Below are 12,493 nucleotides of genomic sequence, written 5' to 3' on the forward strand. Positions count from 1 at the left end.
CAATGTGAATGTACTTAGTGACACTGAACTGTACACTTAAGTATGGTTAAAATAGTATGTTTTATATTATGTGACTTTTACCACAATAAAAAAACATTAAAAAACAAGTAGTTACTAAGTATACATTTTCTTGGTGGCAGAGAGTTCTGGAAAATAGAATATATTTCTAAGATATCTCAACATCCCCAACTAGTATGTTTACTATTTCATCAGGAAAACATATACACATAGAAACATAAAATTAGGCTGCTTAAAGTGTTGGAAAGTTAAAGAAGGAAAAGTTGGAAAGGTAAAAAAAGTCCTCATTTTGTCCTTAAACAAGAAATTAACTTCGACCAAAGTAGACTGATATTTTGAATAAAAAACTCAATAACAAGCATTAATGTAAAATAATATACATTCTAGATGGAAAGAAAAATAAGGAAGGGAAAAAGTCACTCATAAATTTCCACTGCTAACATTTAATAATGACACTTTTTAAACAGGTGTATGCCTATGCTTTTTACATAATTTAAATCAGAATCTGATCTCTTCTGGAAGTTATATTTCTTTCATATGTGATTATTGAGAAGAAAAAAAATACTATTAGAAAGATGACTCACAAAATTTATTTGGATATGCCCATTTATTTCAGGTAGATGTTTGAAGGTGCCTCAAACTCTGAAAAAATATAATTCATCTAACTTAAGACATATTTAAGAAAAAAATACGAAAGATTTCTTAGATATAAGAATAAGTATAAATCACTAACAAATGCTTAGTTAAAAGATTCAAATTAAAGCCTTACATTTTGTTACCTTCTAAAAGACCTGAAATTTTTTAAAACTTAAAAAATAAAAAGTAACTTACCTATAGGATATCCCAATGCAAAGTCGTTACTTTGTGTAGCAAAAATAGGGAATAGTCCAGCTTTGCCAAATCGACTATCGGGACTGGCAACCAATAAGGTTAATACACATACAATGAAAAATACAGCAGCTTTGGCAATTAAGATACTATATAGAAATGACCAATCCACATTGGAAAAATTAAGTACAACCATGTTTTTGAATAATAAAGCTGGAAGTGCAAACCTGGAGACAAAATTTCCCAGTCCTTTTGCCTGTGTTGATGTTATAACATTGGCCCTCCCTGCTATGTAGCCACAAAGGACTATGCCAAAGCATTCTAGTAAGGCTGGAAAAAGCCTTGTTATTGACATTGAAGGTGGGTCATTAGTGGAATTAAATCCATGTGTTACCGGTGAGGACAAAGTCTTGGTCATATTGACAGCAATGGTCAAGTTCTTGGCAGGTATATCAGAAAAAGAATTCATTTTCTTTCACCCTCCAACTGCAACCTGATCTCTGGAAAGAAAGAAGAAAGATTCAGTGTGAAATCAATGAGAAGAATTCTAGTTGAAAGGATATACTGGCAAACATAGATTTATTAAATGGCCAAATAAATATACAAACTTTTTTCAACAACCATCAGAGAAAAATACAATGAAAAATAAAATGGGTGGAAGTGTCTGCTAACAACAGCCTCTTGACTCTCAAAGGTGGGTCAGCTCAAAATATTTATGTTGCTTTCCGATATCCAGTATCAGATATGAGTAAAATAAGATCCACAGATTTTACAGCTGTAATGTGATGCCCTGTGGTCCTCTCCAGTGCTCCACAGTCAAGCTCTGCCTCGTGGATAAGAGCATGGCACCCACAGAGTCTACTGAATGTCCACCTGCAGCCAAATTTTCCAGAAATTTCAGAAGTTCTCAGGGCTACATCTAAGAGTCACAATGGACAGGAAGGTCCTTTCCAGCCCGCGGAAGGACTTGACTATAGGATAGGAAGAAGAGTAAAATAGAATATCACTGATCAACTTTGAACCAGTAACTTACTTTTCTGTACCTCATTTCCTCATCTGTGAAATGGCAATAATAGTACGTACCTCATAGGAACTTGACATTATTCAATATCAAGTCCTTACAAACACATCTGGCACAAATAAATCACTTAACAAAAGTTAAATATAACTTCTGGTGGCATATAAGAGAGAGAATGAAAGAAAAAATGATGGCATCCCACCAGCCTACTCTTAGTTCCTTTTACACCAGCCAGACATATTGGCTGTCTTGAATTCCCCATAGTCTTTGTGCCACAGGGGCTTCACCCATGCAGTTCACACTAAAATATTCTCTTCCCTGCCCACCCACATAACAACTACCCATCCTCCGAATCATATCCAAATCAATTCAGGAGTCGTTGTATCAGGTAAGGCTCCTCTAACACCATAGCCAGGCCAGGAGTCTTTCTCAAATAGAATCATGTTCCTTAACTTTAGGCCACTCTTCTCAGTTTATAATTATACTATGTATTAGAGTGACTGTGTGATTTATGTCTGTCTCCTTGACTAGACTTTAAGTGCCATAGAAGCAGGGACTATGCATGTTTTTGCTCACTTTTGTGTCCCTAATGCCTAGCACCGTGCCTGGAGCACACAGGAGATTTAGGAGACTAAAATAATTACCTGCTCTTAAATAAACCTTTCACCCTTTAGTGGATCAATGTTCTTTCTTAGGAACTATCTACTTCATGGACAGAATTTTGTTTTTTTTGTTTTTTCCTGAATGTTAAGTATTCTAAGTTTTTCACCAAGACCACAAAACGTGTTCCTAAATGTTCCAAAGCTGTTCATAAAATGTTAAAAAACACAAAATGTCTTGTAAAATGTTCTAAAGATGTTCAGAAAATGAAGCAAGGAAAACTTTACGTTAATATGACAATACTTACCAGACTTTCCTCTTGCTGCCAGGGACACAATGAACATTAGGTTTGAACAACTCTGCAACTAACCAGCTTTTATTAGTAACTTGAAATTGACATAGTGACAATTGCCAATTCCTAAGTGATTATTCTGGGTTAACCATCTAAAGTAGCCTTATATAAGGTAGAAAGTAAAAAAGCTTATGCTTCCTGAAATGTATAATGCCCAGGTTAAGTTCTCAAACACCCACATCACATTAAGGACTCAGATGGCAGGCCAAAGACCAACAACTGATACAACTGGGGGTGTGGATGAGATAATTTTCTCTGTGCTACCCTGGTATAAACTGAACCATTTAAAAACATTACATTTAATCTGGATCAGGACAAATATTTTCCTCCTAGGATTAGATAGGAGTGGTCAATATACACAAAACCTGTAATACTCACATACTTGAAGTTTACCAAATAAGCATCAAATTATATCCTGAAAAGGCTACTGATTGGTATAGGTACCCATAATTGAAGTAAGGAGCTGGTAAACAAGTGAACAAAGGTGTTAAACATTTGGAGCCCCTGAGAGATGTGGACTTGAAAAGGCAGAGCTAAAGATTAAGGTGATAAACTACTCCAGTCTTCTGTTATTTTTTAAAAGTTCCCTATATTTCTTTGCCTGGAGCATTATAACTTACACTGCTCCCTACCCCTTATTTGTACCACACTTGCATATCAATGTATTCCAATAATTTTTAAACCAACAGTTTTAACTAAACTTGCAGTTGTTCAGTGAAAAGAGTCAAATGGCCTGAACCCAATTTGGGGCCTATCACTTATCAACTCTTCGGGTAACTCAGCCTCTCTGCACCATAGCTTCTTCAACTGTAAAATGAGAGTAAAAACCTCCTTAGAGGGCTACTGTGAGGAATGGAGCTTTTTTTTTTTTTTGCAGTACGCAGGCCTCTCACTGCCGTGGCCTCTCCCGTTGTGGAGAACAGGCTCCGGACGCACAGGCTCAGCAGCCATGGCTCACGGGCCCAGCCGCTCCGCGGCATGTGGGATCTTCCTGGACCGGGGCACAAACCCACGTCCCCTGCATCGGCAGGTGGACTCTCAACCACTGCACCACCAGGGAAGCCCCAGGATTGGAGCTTTTATACACAGCTTATCACAAAGTAGGCCTTCAAGAAGTGGTAGCAGTTGCTATTAGGAGTTGTGTGTCCTAATAATAAGAAGAATGGTAGTAAATTAAATATAATTCATTGTTCTATACAGTTCTTCAAACAATACTTGGTATTAAAGCGCCTCCAACTAAAACAGAGGGATGGGATGGGTTGTAAGGTTATCAGTTTTCATTTTATACCAAACAATTAAGGAGTTCAGTTTAATTTAGTTTGATCTTAGTTGTTAGCAGGGAAGGGAGAGCTCTTTATTTCCCTCAAGGTGATGGTCAAATAGCTGTAGCAAGGCCCAGGTTTAACTTTCAGTTAGTCAAAAATTAAGAGAAAAACTTTGGAAAGTAATCTTCCCCTTCCCATGAAGCTTCTTTTAATGTTCCTTGATATTTTAAAAGCAATATCTGCTAATTGAGGGGCAGTCAAAATAACCAAAAAGGACTTACAAATACAAAGTTTTATCTCATCTTAAATTTTTTTCCAACAGGAAGAGAATATACTTCTTTTTTTAAAATAAATTTATTTATTTTATTTTGGCTACGTTGCTGCACGCGGGCTTTCTCTGGTTTCGGCGAGCGGGGGCTACTCTTCGTTGCGGTGCACGGGCTTCTCCTTGTGGTGGCTTCTCTTGTTGAGGAGCAGGGGCTCTAGGCGCGAGGACTTCAGTAGTTGTGGCTCGTGGGCTCTAGAGCGCGGGCTCAGTAGTTGTGGCGCACGGGCTTAGTTGCTCCGCGTCATGTAGATCTTCCCGGACCAAGGCTCGAACCTGTGTCCCCTGCATTGGCAGGTGGATTCATAACCACCGCGCCACCAGGGAGGCCCCGAGAATATACTTCTTAAAGCATTCTTTTAAAATAGATAGGAGCAGGCTTCCCTCGTGGCGCAGTGGTTGAGAGTCCGCCTGCCGATGCAGGGGACACGGGTTCGTGGCCGGTCTGGGAAGATCCCACAATGCCGCGGAGCGGCTGGGCCCGTGAGTCATGGCCGCTGAGCCTGCGCGTCTGGAGCCTGTGCTCCGCAACGGGAGAGGCCACACCTGTGAGAGGCCCGCGTACCGCAAAAAAAATAAATAAAGTTGCCTTGTCACAGTAAAAGACCACTCACTGGGGCGGGAGCAGAGAAATGCTATACACCAGCCACTTCTGGCCACTCATATTTGGTTTAGATAACATGGAGGAACCACTAACATTGTAAACAACTGCTATTAAGTGAAAATGGAGAGGAGGGTTCTGACGGGTTTCAAAGAGAAAGCTTTAAACTCTTAAGCTATTTCTCAAACACCCAATAACATTTAGCCGGTGGGAAAAGCATAATACAGTGTGGTCCTATTCAAGCACCCTTCAACAGCAGGAGTCACACCATCCACCCACTCCCACCTACTTGCAGGGGACCAAACGTCTTCCCTAAAGACCCAGAGTGGGGAGGGAGTGCTGAGCACTGCCTCTTCTCTTGTCGGCAGGGACAGACTTTGGCCCTCTAAGATAAGGATGTAGAGAATCTGTAACCAAATAGGCCGCCTAAAGAACAGCTGCCACCCAATGCCTGGGCAGGCAGCAGTGGAAGTGTAAAGGCAGCCTGGGTTCTGTGCCTGGGATACAAAGTTGGTCGCTCAGCTTCCCCAGGGCATGGCAGTCACAAAGCATGGTAAGTGAAATGCTCCAAAAAGGGCTAAGGGAGAAAATTTGGCGGAACGCTCCAGGTACCTGGGCAGAAGCTCCCACGATGGCATTCACTGAGGCCACCCCCCCGGAATAAAGGGAAGAGTCTGAGAATGGTAGGGTGGACGCACGTACAATGATGTGCTCCTCAAACTGAGGGATGGCAGCTCTGTCACCAAAGGGGACAAGCCGCCCCTTCCCCTACGTAAGTCTTCCCGGCTGGCCCCGCACGTCCTAAAGGCGGGCGCTACGGGGCAGAGGCGGGCAGGCGCAGGCAGCGGATTGCGGGCCTCGGCGCTGCCCACCTGCTCAGACTCGAGGGGCGAGAGCGGGGTCACCAAGGGCCCGCAAAGCCGAGCCGGGACCGCGCAGGTCGGCGTCCCGGGGGCCCATCTCACCTGCTACGGCTGCATCCCGGGGCCGCGGGAGAAGGGAGTCGATGTTCGAGGTGGGCCAAGCAGGGAGGAAATCACCGTCACCTCCCACCCCAGCCCTCCTAGCCGAGAGCTGCCGGCTGCCAGCTGCCCGCTATAGCAGCTCATTCACAATCCGAAAAAGTGAGGCGCTCATAAACTGGGACCGGGTCAGCTCCTCCCTGAGCCACCGCCCCGCCTCCTGGCCCCGCCCCCGGCCGGGGGAACCACAGAGCCGCGCCGTCCAAGGCCCCGCCTTCAGGCTCCGCCTCCCGCCGCGAGACTCTACGCCGCGCGGCCCCGGCCCCGCCCCTGGCTCCGCCCCCGACTGCGGAGACGCGGAGGCCCAAGGTGCTCCGCTACGCCAGCCTCCAGCCGCAGGCTGCGAGCTTCCCAGCCGCTAGACCCCGGCGGCGGGACTTCCGGCCGTTCGGCTCCTGCAAAATGGCGGCCGCCGTGAGGGCTCTGCCGTTTCGTTTTCCTCTCCGTAAATTCAGGTGTAGAAGCCTCTTGCTTTTCCGCCTAACCCCAGCCTCGTGTGGTCTGTCAAGTCCTCTCTTGATTAGCCTAGTCGTTTTTATAGCACAGTTTAAAGCAAGGTCTTTAATCGTGGGTCAGACTCCTGCCTTTCACCTTTCTCAAGGCAGTGTGACCTTGACCTTCCTAAATCAGAGACTAAAATGTCTGTAAAGCTTTAGCCCTGTGCTTGGTTTAGAATAAGCATCCAGACCCTGACTGCTTGTGTTTTCTATTGTCGGGGAAACGACATCCATATCCCCTCAGTGTACTGAGCGGAATCTGTATTGGTGGAAAACTTACAGAGCAGGAACTGAATATATAGAACATGAATTCTCCTGTTCTCCTCACTTCACCCTTGTTCTCTATCTTCTTAACTTTTAACAGCTTCCCTGTTTCCCTTGAACCTGGATGCTATTTTTTTTTAAATCTCCTGATTATATCTCAAAGCTAAAAGGATTTGTGTTTAGAAAGTATGGAGATTAATTCAATTAAATAAATATTTATTCAGCTTTGACTTTTAGCGGAATACTGGAAGATAGACCTGGAAAGGTAAGTTAGGGTGAACCTCTAGGAAGTTCCTTAGGTTAGCCTTACAGTTTGGACCTATCCTCTGACCACAGTAAAACCATCAAATTCTTTTTTCATGAAAACATGTCTTAGTGATCACACTATTTTCAGATATGCAATCTGGAAGCTTTCCCAGGATTAGCTGAAAGACTGAAAGCAGGAAAAACATGACTTTGGGAAAAACCAAGCCACGAGGAAATAAAGATGTACTCTGGGGTGGTGGAAATGAAAAGAATGAAAGAGGCTTGAGAGACATTACAAAAGGAGAACTGATGGGACTGGATTACTGATAGGGCAAGAAAAGGAAGGAGATAATGAAGGTATGTATTTGTTCATCCATCATAGTAAAGAAAAGGAATTGAGCTAGGGAGACTCTAACATCCTTATTAGTTCTAAAGTTCTACTGTTTCCTATCGTTCTGTTATCTGAAGATGAAAGGAAGAAATGTTTCAAGTGAGGGAAGTGGTTACAAGAAGATAATGAATTTGGTTTTAGGCCTAAAATCTAAAACCTCAAGAAACTTAGTTTAGTCTCCTCTCTTGAAAAAGTTATTGTCATCTTCTTTATTTGAGGTCCTGGAGATTAAGTCATTGATCTAAGAACAGCCAGCAAGTGAATGAGAGTCTAAGTGCTCACTGTCCTGTGAACTAACTGCTCATGAAGGTGTCAGCACATGTAAGTAGAGATTTCTAGTAGATACCTAAAGAGAAAACAGAAGCTCAAGAGAGAGAAAAAACAGAGCCAAAGGTGTGGTTTGGAGACATCTGTATGGAGTGGACAAGTAAGAGCAGCTGGCAGGGGGGACAGTGACTCTAGGAACAAAGTGTTTACGGAATTGAAGGACTTCATTAAAAAATCATTCTTAGATAAGCAATTACTGATGAATGCCATAAGGTACTAATTTAATTCCACTATCATGTCTGCCAGTCATTCGGTGAGATGCTGACCTATGTATACTGTTAACTGAAAATAGGAAGTGAAAAGCACAACACCTAAGATAACTTCTGTTAACGTTTTACTACATATGTATCACTTTTTCCTGTGCATATATAAATCAGTGAAGAAAAATAGGGTCATACAATACACATTTTTCATATAGATGATTTTTAGTAACCTTTTTCATTTAATATATAACCTTTTTATTCAGAAATATAGATCTGTGTCATAATTTTCAATACCTATTTAATATTCTGTATCAAAATTTTGAGGATGATCTCCCTTGAAAAATTTGGACTCTGGGCCATCCATAGAGTCTAATCAAAGATGAGTAAAGAAGAGGAAGATAAAATACTACAAGTGTTTAGAGTGACTTAAAATGTGTTGTTTGAATATGTCTAAAATGATTTCTAGTTTCTTTAAAACTGCCTGTCCCCTTCCTGTCAGTACCAATTTCTCCTTAGAGATTCATATGATTCCAGAGAAGCTAATCTCACTCCGCCTTCAAAGGTGATGTAACTGACCTATGCTAACCAATCAGTATGTTCTGTTCGTTGGACTCAATCATTGAGTCAGGATGGGCATTGGCACCAAGGTGTTTTGATAGAATGGCTCTTAGAACATTTGCTGAGAATGCTGACGTTCTTTTCTACTGCCAGGAAGATACTGGCAGCCATCTAGGGACCATGAGAGGAACCAGTCTTAGAATGATGCAGACACCAAGGAAAGCACAGCAGAGGGAAGGAAATAAACGGGTCCTTGATGACATATTGAGTTGTAGGATCAAGTTTCACCTGAAGCCAGTCAACCTGTGGACTTCTCAGTCATGTGAGCCAATCAATTTTCTTTATTGTTTAAACAAGGTTGAGTTGGGTTTTCTGTTACTTAAAATCAAATGTATAAAAAAAATTCTAGAAGAAAATGCCAAAAGTGATTATCTTTGAGTGATAAAAATACACTTTTTTTTTTTCTGTGTAGAAAAGTTCCCAAAATTTCTACCAAAAAATGTGTATGTATTTTATCAGGAAAAAGTCTGAAATAAGTCATAAAGTGTATATTTTGGCTATATGGAAATGTTGAACCATAATAGTAAATATGTTTCTAAAATTCACTGCTAAGTATTAAACCAGATAGGTGTACAAAATCCACCTATAAAATAGAACAATTTAAGAGCACTGATACAGTGCAATATATGAACTTACACAAGGCTGAGGCCTTGTTTTTGTTAATCTGTGTATCCCTAGCATTTATAATAGTGCTTTCCATGACATACAGCAGCTGTTCCGTAAATGGTTTTTGAATGACTGAATAAAACATAACTGCCTGCCAGCTATCCAAGATACCTTCTTTGTATTCAATGGGAATGATGGGGCTTGGGGCAGGCCGTTCCCAAATAATGCCGAGGTGGCATATTGATTATTTTGATTTAAAGTTACTCGAGAAACAGCTTGTATAAGAACACTCTGACCCTCCTTTTTTCCCCTGAAAGCAGAAAACAAAGCTCCCATAGGAAGGTATCCTCCGTATGCCAGGAGGATGAAAGGCATTGAGATAGGGAATTTGAGTCCGGGAAAGGTGTATAAACAAACTTTGTTACTCCTTCATTAATTTGCTACCCCAAGCAAAAACCCCTTTGTTTTGTCAAATCTTCACAAATGTTTGATTCTTTTTCTAAAAAGGTATGTAAACAGCCTGCTTTGTTCTCTTCTTAGGTATGTATGAAGTTAAATTTGTTTGTTTTTCTCTTGTTAACCTTCCTTATGTTAATTTGATTGTTAAACCAGTGGAAGGAACCTAGAAGGGAAAGGAAAATTTTTCTTCCCCCACAAGAAGCTGTTTGATACAAGCAACTGTGGTATAGCTCTTTTATAGTGGCTGGATTTCTTATTTTTTCCAGCTTTTCACTTGGCCCAGGTTTATATCTTTATATAAACATTCTCTGAAACTATGGCTTCTGTTTGTTATTTTTTCAAATTTTTTTTTTTCGGTACGCGGGCCTCTCACTGTTGTGGCCTCTCCCGTTGCGGAGCACAGGCTCCGGACACACAGGCTCAGCGGCCATGGCTCACTGGCCCAGCCGCTCCGTGGCATGTGGGATCTTCCCGGACCGGGGCACGAACCCGTGTCCCCTGCATCGGCAGGCGGACTCTCAACCACTGCGCCACCAGGGAAGCCCTGTTTGTTATTTTAAATGCTATAATTATTTTAATTTCTGATCTGTCAAGATAAAACCCTGAAAATTATCTTTTAATTTAATATTGTGTTTTTGTAAATACATAATAACTTTTTCCCCTTTTCAATTTGCTATTAAAATATTCTTACAGGGTTTCTGGGTTGGTGGGCACATGGAGGTACCTGGAGAGTGGCTCATCCAGAGAGGGCATGGAAGCTCCATACTGTGCCCTATGCATCTCTTCCATCTGGATGTTCCTTCATCATATCCTTTTATAATAAACTGGTAAAAATAAATATATATAGATTTTATATACACATGTAATATATGTATTATATATATATTCTTACAAAAGCAGTGAGGGAAAATAGAATCTAAACATCTCACCTTGTTATTGATCTTATTGACTTCAGGTAAGGCTCAAATGTAGTTACGTAGGCAAGGGCTTTTGTCTGGGCCAGCACTTAAGAAGTTTTAAGCAGAAAAACAATGAAACCGGAATTAGATTATGAAACTGAAAGTTAAATCAGTGATTTAGATAAGAAAGGGTGGAGAAACCATGCAATAGCAAGATGATGACTTTGGAGCCCATCCCGTTTGTCTCAGGATTTAGCTGCTTGATACTTGTGGTTTTGTTTTGATCTTTTTTTTTTGTAAAGGGGTTAGAGATCAGGTAAATGGGAATGAAAAACAAACAAACAAAAAATACTCCTGTTTTTACTGCTACTCTGTTCAGTTAAAAATGTGCTCACAAATTTATGTAATAGGCAGTCACTCAACAAAGAATCTTATAAATGTGCAGAACATTTTGTAATTTGAATTATGTCTAAGATGAAACACCATAGAACTAACAAATTTTGTATGATATAAAGAGGAAGTGGCAAAACCCTCAGATTTAGTTTCGACTTTGGAGTAAGACGTTCTTTAGCTGATTCTAGTTAAAACCTGGATGGAACTTTTGAGTAAATAGCTAATTCAAAAAAAGGTTATCTATCATATCCTCAGCATAACAATTAAGCACAGACCTCAGAAGCACTCTTCCAGTAGAGTATGTGTTTCAGGAGTTCAACTGTCCTTCCCTCCTTGAAGGGGCAGGCACTCTATCTGTGTTGATTTCCATAGTATCCTCAGTACCTGGAACAGTGCTTGGCACATAGTAGGCACTTGGTAAATGTTAACCTACCAACTCTTGGAATGCCAGCTAAACATGTTTATGAAATTTCTGTATTTAGAGAGCTTAGAACGGAAACACCTGCTCTTTCTTGTGCTGCTTCTTTCAACTATTAATAAAAATAACTGAAGGGGCTTCCCTGGTGGTGCAGTGGTTGAGAGTCCGCCTGCCGATGCAGGGGACGCGGGTTCGTGCCCCGGTCCAGGAGGATCCCACATGCCGCGGAGCAGCTGGGCCCGTGAGCCATGGCCACTGAGCCTTTGCGTCCAGAGCCTGTGTTCTGCAACGGGAGAGGCCACAACAGTGAGAGGCCTGCGTGCTGCAAAAAAAAAAAAAAAAAAAAAAAAAGTAACTGAAGGAGAAGTATCAGAACTCAAGTCTCTGTGTAGCAGCAGAGGAACCAGATGGTTTTGTGACTGACAGTGGCTGGAAAAGCCAAATCATGAGGAATTATCATTGGTTGTGACATAGCATAAATGTGATAATGTCCCAAGAATCAATTCTACAAATATTTAAATGTCCTCAGAATTCCAAAAATTATTTAGACTTTCCTTTTACCTTAACTTCTATGCAAGCTTTCCCTAAGCCATTCCAAAAAGTTGAAACAGGAAAGAGAACTTAAGACTTCTGAACTACAAGAACATTACCCAGACTAGGTCAGAAAGAGGCCTGGGCACTAGGTTTGGAGACAGTTGTTCGTGGAGAATAAAACTGATAAAAGTAAGTTTTTCAGTGCAGTATTAATTGGCACCTAGGCTTCTATAGCCTATAGCTGATATCACTATTAACTATATCCTCAAGTCTGGCTTATTAGTTCTAACGGCCTAACTCATGCCCTCTCCCATGGGTGTACATCAACATTTTGGAGACAAGATGTTTATAGTAATGCTAACATTTGATAAAATTCTTAGAAAAGTCTTAGAAATTTAATTTCATATGTTGCCTCAGTAACTGGTCAAGGATTTTGTATTTTAACATAATAGTTGTTGTCAAACAAAGAGCTACTATTAAAAGTTTAAGCCCAGAGGTATACATTTTATAAAACGTACAATGAAGCTTATGACTGACCTTTGAATGGTAGGAGTTTTAAGTATGCTGTTGAAAATCTGTAAAGGACAGTTAAGAAAATTATCAGACTGT

At 41.0% G+C, this 12,493-nt stretch overlaps 2 protein-coding genes across 11 annotated transcripts in view; one reads left to right on the plus strand and one right to left on the minus strand.

Moving 5' to 3' along the window:
• GPR155 (G protein-coupled receptor 155) overlaps positions 1-6,150 on the minus strand; it is a 42,822-nt gene extending 36,672 nt beyond the window's left edge. For 2 of the 5 annotated variants that reach the window (XM_033423596.2, XM_033423597.2), the window contains exons 1-2: positions 5,973-6,150; positions 850-1,346 (exon numbers count right to left, since the gene is read on the minus strand). In XM_033423596.2, coding sequence (XP_033279487.1) covers positions 850-1,315 — 466 coding nt within the window. In that variant the 5' untranslated portion in view covers positions 1,316-1,346; positions 5,973-6,150. Of the gene's footprint in view, positions 1-849; positions 1,347-5,972 lie in introns of those variants that run through there. The other 3 variants (XM_004267329.4, XM_033423599.2, XM_033423598.2) reach the window with 3 other exon arrangements.
• Positions 6,151-6,362: 212 nt separating this feature from the next.
• The window catches only part of LOC117200499 (uncharacterized), a 113,790-nt gene continuing 107,659 nt past the window's right edge, over positions 6,363-12,493 (plus strand). Inside the window, exon 1 of one of the 6 annotated variants that reach the window (XM_033423605.2) lies at positions 6,363-7,748. In XM_033423605.2, coding sequence (XP_033279496.1) covers positions 7,731-7,748 — 18 coding nt within the window. In that variant the 5' untranslated portion in view covers positions 6,363-7,730. The remainder of the gene's footprint in view (positions 7,749-12,493) is intronic. The other 5 variants (XM_049712068.1, XM_049712066.1, XM_049712067.1 and 2 more) reach the window with 5 other exon arrangements.

Source organism: Orcinus orca, chromosome 7, assembly GCF_937001465.1.
Source record: "Orcinus orca chromosome 7, mOrcOrc1.1, whole genome shotgun sequence".
Lineage (NCBI taxonomy): Eukaryota > Metazoa > Chordata > Mammalia > Artiodactyla > Delphinidae > Orcinus > Orcinus orca.